This window comes from Chanos chanos, chromosome 9, assembly GCF_902362185.1.
Source record: "Chanos chanos chromosome 9, fChaCha1.1, whole genome shotgun sequence".
In the NCBI taxonomy this organism is placed as follows: domain Eukaryota; kingdom Metazoa; phylum Chordata; class Actinopteri; order Gonorynchiformes; family Chanidae; genus Chanos; species Chanos chanos.
This window is the reverse complement of record NC_044503.1, coordinates 29,241,984-29,245,512: the sequence shown is the minus strand read 5'-3', so window position 1 is coordinate 29,245,512 and position 3,529 is coordinate 29,241,984. Positions and strand designations below refer to the sequence as shown.

The following is a 3,529-nucleotide window of genomic DNA, read 5'->3' as shown; positions in this document are numbered from 1 at the left end:
CATTAAAAACACATTACCTTTAATGTTAAACTCTAATATGCTGTGATACATTTCACATGAGGGGAAAAAAAAGAAACCCCTTCTTTCCAGAGAGGTTAAAGCACTCACCGCCCGAATGTCTTTTTTTTCCCTCTCTTTTAGGTCGGAGAAAAGGAACGGGAGAGAGAGGCGGCACGTTCGTGCGATGGGAAAGCAATGCTGTTAGTGTCAGATATCTTGGTATGACAGCAGACATTTAAAAGCTCTTAACCTAAAGTACAACAGGTCTTTACAACAGCCCGCTTCGTCAGGCTAGCACCTGGTGGAAGTCCACTGTGCTTCTGGTTCTCATGGCAACTCAATGCTCTGGTCTCTGATTGGCTGAAGAGTACACATACTGGTCTCACAGCTTAAAATCAGCCTATTATTAAAAGGTAAGGGAGGGGCGGGGGGGTCTAGAATACACTGTATTGTACTTTCCCCCCCCATTTTGCGTGTTTGAATTCATTTCTGTTGACATAAGAAGACATCTGAATGAAAGGGCAAAGTTCTACTGGGGACCCCTTGTCAAACTGGGGTCAAAAACATAGTTCCCATGAGTAAACATAATATGGGTACTTTTGGATAAAAGATATTGTTGTTCTTGGTATAATTAAAAGTCCAAAAGTGTTTTTGGGTTAGAGTTAGAGCTAGTTAGAACACCTATATTGTTCTTGATGTTTGGTGTCACGAAAGTCGACAATCTGGTCTGAATCTAGAACTTACTACACAAGGTCCGTGTGCGTTTGTGTACAAGAGTGTTAAAAAAAACAAACAGACAAACGAAACCCCCCCCCCCCCCCCCAAAAAAAAAACAAACAAACAAAAAACACAGGAAGTCAAGTTGGACTGTAAACTTTTTCTTTTGTTTTATTTCTCCAGCCTGTGGATCAACTCAACTCAACACGGGGGGCACGCTAACCTGTCAATCATTAGGCCACGCCCCTCAGTCATAAAAACAAAGATGTTCTTCAGTCTTTGCCACAAAGATAAGAACCAAACACACTCGTTTTATAGTTTTATACCAGCTACAAAATAACAAGCTGCACCATAGACAAGCCAGGCTTCAGAGGAAGCGTGTTTTAACTTTGACTATCCGACCATCTCCACAGCGATAAAAAATATGTGGTGTTTGTTTCCATGGCGAAGGAGTGATGGACAACTCTTTCATGGCAAAGATAACATTTTTCTTTTTTTCTCCACTTTTTCATTCCCAACGTTCCAGGAGAGGTTAGGAGACACGGACAGAGAGAGAGAGAGAGAAAGGCGAGTGATATTCTGCCTTTCATTTCTTCCTCTCTCTCTCTCCCTCCCTCTTCTGTTAGTAGGTTTCTGTGCGTCTGCGATCCATCCTCCACGGATACGGATAGAGAGATCAAGGACTCAGAAATTACAGTGAAAGAAAACAGAGTCTTTTTTTTCTCATTGTTTTTTTTTTGTTTTTTTTTTGTTTCTTTGTTGTTGTTTTTTTACAAAATAACCAAACGGAACGGTAATGAAATGAATGACTATGAAATGTAAAAGAATTGAAATGTTCACTATGGAATCTCTTTAGAACTGTCAGTGATCATGCAGTCTAAATTTGAAACCATACAAATATGTCTGTGTGTGTGTGTGTGTTTGCGTGTGTGTGTGTGTGGCACAGTGAAGGAGCTCAAACACACTGACACAGACATCACACTGTGACCGTGTTAGACTGACAGCTGTTACGTGGGTCGGTGGAGTAAACATAAAATGAATCAAGTCACACACAAACACACACATACACACACACACATACACACACACGGTCTCTTGCAATCTCTCTCGTTATGCTCTCTCTCTCTCTCTCTCTCTCTCTCTCTCACACACACACACACACACACACACACGCATTGACTTAAGCCCTTAGACTGGTGGTTGATATAACAACAGTTGTCTGCCAAGTCCATGTCGTTTCAAATGTCCAGAAAACTCATGGGAAATGTAGTTCACATTGCCCAGAGGATTACTACCCAAAATGCATCAGGCCAAGTTTGTATATGTGTTAGTTACACGTTACCTGACAATTAGAAACAGACACCAAACATACATCAAATTAAACAAATTAACATCCATTAAGAATTACTTGTGGCACAAAAAACAACAGGTACTTTAAACAAAGATGTAAAAAAAAAAAAAAGAAAATTCTACATAAAACTTGAAGATATCACAAATGCTGTTTGCTGTCCTATGATGTCCGTCACCCTGTTGATTGATAATAGACTGATATATTGATTGACTGATTGATTTCTTTTGTTTGGCAGTCTGCTCGATAAGAGTCTGAGTTTGATTGACAGGTCAGGCCAGTGTCATTCAGTGGCCAATAGGGGGAGCTGATGCTCCTGTGCTGGGCCAATGAGGGAACAGAACACTACAGTGTCCACAGGATTCTGGAGATCAATCCTGATATGCTCTCTCACACTCTTTCTCTCTCTCAAGCACGCACACACACGCACACACACACGCACACACGCACACACGCGCACACACACACACACACACACACCACACACACACACACACACACACACACAAGTTTTCCTTCATATGTGCTCACTGCTCTTCATCTCAAAAATCCTTTATAAACAATTAAATAAAAACACCCACAAATTAGGTTCCCATTTGTGGAAAACACACGTACATTCACTCGCATTCTGCCTCAGACACACACACACGACACACACACACACACACTCTAAAAGGGAGGCAATCTTGTAAACATAATCCAAGGCCCTTCACCCCTCATCAAAGGAAGACAGGAGAAGCCATCTCAAGTATCTCTCCGTGAATCGCAGAGTCTTTCTCTCCATCCCTTGTTCTTTTTTTCTATCTAGTGGAGTGATGGGGAGATGCGTTATGATAGACGTTTCTTCTTTTCCTTTCCCTCCGTTCCAGGGGCAGCGTTCGGGCGAACGAAAAAAAGAAAAGAAAAGAGAAAAAAAGAGTGCGGAGGTAGCCGAACGGAGATCTCTCACACTCTTCTTGCCCCTCTTCCCCCCGCCTTCTCCCCCCCCTTCTCTCTCTCTCTCTCTCTCTCTCTTTCGCGGCGTCGGTGCAAGTGTCCGTCTGTCTGTTTGAAAAGAATGTGTGTGAGTGTGTGTTCAGAACATCTCGGGCAGCGTGACGTTGCGGAGAAGCCACTGCTGGGAACGACCCCCTGTGCAGTCTCGCACGCTGGGGACCTGACTGTCCTCCTCAGACGCTTTGTCCAGACACTGGTTACTGTTCACATGCAGCAGGGTCAGCTTCTACAGAGAGAGAGAGGGGGGGGGGGGGGGGGGGGGAGAGAGAGAGAGAGAGAGAGAAGGAGAGAGGGAGTGTAAATATCTTGCATTTATAGAAAATGTCAAACTCAAGAGCCTGAAGAGATTGAGATCACATTTTCGGTCAAACTTATTAAACTTTACACCAGATTGTGTGTGTGTGTGAATATATATGTGCACTTGTGTGTGTGTGTGTGTGTGTGTGTGTGTGCGTATTTGTGTGTGCA

At 43.1% G+C, this 3,529-nt stretch overlaps 1 protein-coding gene across 1 annotated transcript in view; it reads right to left on the bottom strand.

The window, feature by feature from the left end:
• Positions 1-3,140: 3,140 nt before the first annotated feature.
• galnt1 (UDP-N-acetyl-alpha-D-galactosamine:polypeptide N-acetylgalactosaminyltransferase 1) overlaps positions 3,141-3,529 on the bottom strand; it is a 70,568-nt gene continuing 70,179 nt past the window's right edge. Inside the window, exon 13 of the mRNA XM_030784153.1 lies at positions 3,141-3,287. Within this exon, the coding sequence (XP_030640013.1) occupies positions 3,141-3,287 (147 nt within the window). The remainder of the gene's footprint in view (positions 3,288-3,529) is intronic.